We start from the raw sequence: 2,570 nt of genomic DNA, 5'->3' as shown, positions 1-2,570 counted from the left end.
ACCTCCCTGAACCCTGGGACCAACCTGAGGAGGTGAGACCCCCCTAAAGCCCCCAGTACCCACCTCAAACTCCCCCCCTGTACCAATTTGAGGAGTTCAAACTCCCCCAAGTCCCCTGGTACCCCCTGAGGGAGTCATGCCTGCCCCACCCTGTCCATGTTGCACATATCCTGTGCCATCCCTGGGGCCGTGTCCCTGTCCCACCCCACACGGTCCCCGTGCTGTTCCCTAGCCCGCAGTTCCTCAGCACGGCTCCTGGAGCAGACGGCCCAGCTCTGCGCCCTCAAGAACACCATCGACGCCCTGAAGGTGAGGAGGGGCCTTCCCCGGGGTGGGGGCTCCGTGGCACCCTCTGCCCAGCCCCCCCGGGCCCCCAGGCTGGGTGGGAGGGGTTGTCACGTCTCAGCAGCCCTGGGGCTGGGGCTGGGGGCTCCTCAGTGCTGCCCCTTCCCGTTCCCATTCCGGAACAGCCGGGTCTGATCCCTTTGGCTTGTGCCCAGGGGTGCAGGGTGGGCAGGGGGGGCTGTGGGTTGGGCACTGGGCTCTGAGGAGACTTCAGGGGGCTTCCTGAGGCAGGTGAGGGGGCTCTGGCTCTGTGGGGTGGGTGAGGGGCAGCTCTGGGGGTGACCCTGCTGTCCTGTCCCCCCAGGACGACACGCTGAAGGAGATGGTGCAGCAGCAGCCGGGCGCCGGCGTCACCACCACCTTTGGCACCTTCCCTTCCTCCTCCTTCCTCAAGGTGAGACCCCATCCCCAGGGACTCCAATCCCCAGGGAGCCCCCAAACCCGAGAGCCCCCAGATCTCAAGGGCCCCTTGATCCTCAGGGATCCCCAATCCCAAGGGACACCAACCCCGTGGGATCCCCCAATCCCAAGGAACCCCAGATCCTGAGGGACTTCAGTTCTAGACCCCCAATCCAGAGGGGCCCTGATTCCAAAGGACCCCCAATCCTAATGAACCCAAATCTCGAGGGAACCCTCCACAATGCTAAGGCACTGCTGTTCCCGAGGGACCCTGATTCCTGCGGGATGGGGCGGGTCAGGACCCCCAGCCCCTCACGTGGGGACCCCGTGGGGATGGTGTGGCTGGTGGGGATGGTGTGGCTGTGTGGGGATGGTGTGGCTGGTGGGGATGCTGTGGCCGGGTGGGGATGGTGTGGCCGGGTGGGGATGCTGTGGCCGGGTGGGGATGCTGTGGCCGGGTGGGGATGCTGTGGCCGGGTGGGGATGCCGGGGGTCCCGGGGGGTCCCTCACGGGCTCTGGGGTCCCGCAGGCCAAGCAGGAGCAGGTGCAGGGCCCGGCGCTGTGCGGGCGGGTGTCGTTCCCGTGCCCCCCGGGGCAGGGCCAGGCGCACCGGCTGCTGCTCACCCCGGACCTGCTGCAGCACCTCCGCCAGCACTTCGTCGCCTGAGGGTCCCCCGGCACGGGGTGAGGGTCCCCTGTGCCCTCCCGCTCCCGGGGACCCCCTGCCGCCCCCACCCCGGCCCCTCTCATGGGTGGAGCCGGAGCCGCTTTCCCCGGGGGGGTCCGGGACTGCCCCTCGCTGCTCTCACACTACAGACCCGGGACCCCCGGCCTGGGCTGCCCTGGGGTGCCGGACCCCCCGCACACCCCCCTGTGCCCCGGGCCGAGCTGCGACCCCCCCGCTCCTGCTCTCCAATAAAATAACCTGAACCTGAACCTGAGCCTGAGCCTGAGCCCACCCGCAGACCCGGCACCGGCACGGGGGGGACGCGGCGGGGACAGGAGTTCACAGCACACCGGGGGGCTAAGACAGGTCCGAGAAGGGCACGGGGGGTCCCTGGATGGGACCGGGGGACAGCTGGGGTCCCGAGAGGGGGCACTGCGGACACATTTGGGGTCCCAGGGGTGACACTGGGGACACATTTGGAGACACATTTGGGGTTCCATCTGAGGTCCCAGGGGTTGCGCTGGGGACACATTTGGGGTCCCGTTTGGGGTCGCGGGGGGTCACACGGGGGACACATTTGGGGTCCCGGGGGTGACACTGGGGACACATTTGGAGACACATTTGGGGTCCCGTTTGGGGTCGCGGGGGGTGACGCTGGGGACACATTTGGAGTCCCATTTGGGGTCCCATTTGGGGTCCCATTTGGGGTCGCGGTTCCGCCACGTGCGGCCGCGCGCACAACGAACAGAGCAGGAAGGGGAGGGGCGGCGCGCGCCAGAGCGGAGGCTCCCATTGGCCCGCGCACAGGAAAAGGCGGGACGAAACGCCTCTCCCCCAGTCTGATTGGCAGGGACGGCAAAAGAAGGCGGGGCCTCCGCTTCGCAATCTGATTGGCTATGGGGAGGATCCATCACGGGACACCCCTGCGGTGATTGGTCGCAGAGCGGGACGCGGGCGCTGATTGGTGGCGGCGGAAGGGGGCGGGGTTCCGGCGGGTGTGCGGCGGCATTTCCTGGCGGCGGCCGGAGGAGCAGGACGATGGTGAGGGACGGGGGGGCTGCGCTGCATCCGGCGGCATCGGGCACGGGCGGGCACCGGGGGGCACGGGGGGACACGCGGGGACACGAGGGGGAACGGGCGGACACGGGGGGACCGCGC

At 69.0% G+C, this 2,570-nt stretch overlaps 1 protein-coding gene across 4 annotated transcripts in view; it reads left to right on the top strand.

The window, feature by feature from the left end:
• The window catches only part of DCTN1 (dynactin subunit 1), a 34,142-nt gene extending 32,635 nt beyond the window's left edge, over positions 1-1,507 (top strand). For 3 of the 4 annotated variants that reach the window (XM_027908897.1, XM_027908896.1, XM_027908899.1), the window contains 3 exons: positions 233-309; positions 650-739; positions 1,275-1,507. In XM_027908897.1, the coding sequence (XP_027764698.1) occupies positions 233-309; positions 650-739; positions 1,275-1,412 (305 nt within the window). In that variant the 3' untranslated portion in view covers positions 1,413-1,507. The remainder of the gene's footprint in view (positions 1-232; positions 310-649; positions 740-1,274) is intronic. The other variant, XM_027908898.1, reaches the window with a different exon arrangement.
• The last annotated feature ends 1,063 nt before the right edge of the window (positions 1,508-2,570 follow it).

The sequence above is a fragment of the Empidonax traillii genome, unplaced genomic scaffold (assembly GCF_003031625.1).
Source record: "Empidonax traillii isolate 1590-97213 ecotype Southwest subspecies unplaced genomic scaffold, ASM303162v1 scaffold1873:size53570, whole genome shotgun sequence".
Classification (NCBI taxonomy): Eukaryota; Metazoa; Chordata; class Aves; order Passeriformes; family Tyrannidae; genus Empidonax; species Empidonax traillii.
This window is presented reverse-complemented; position numbering and strand designations above follow the sequence as displayed.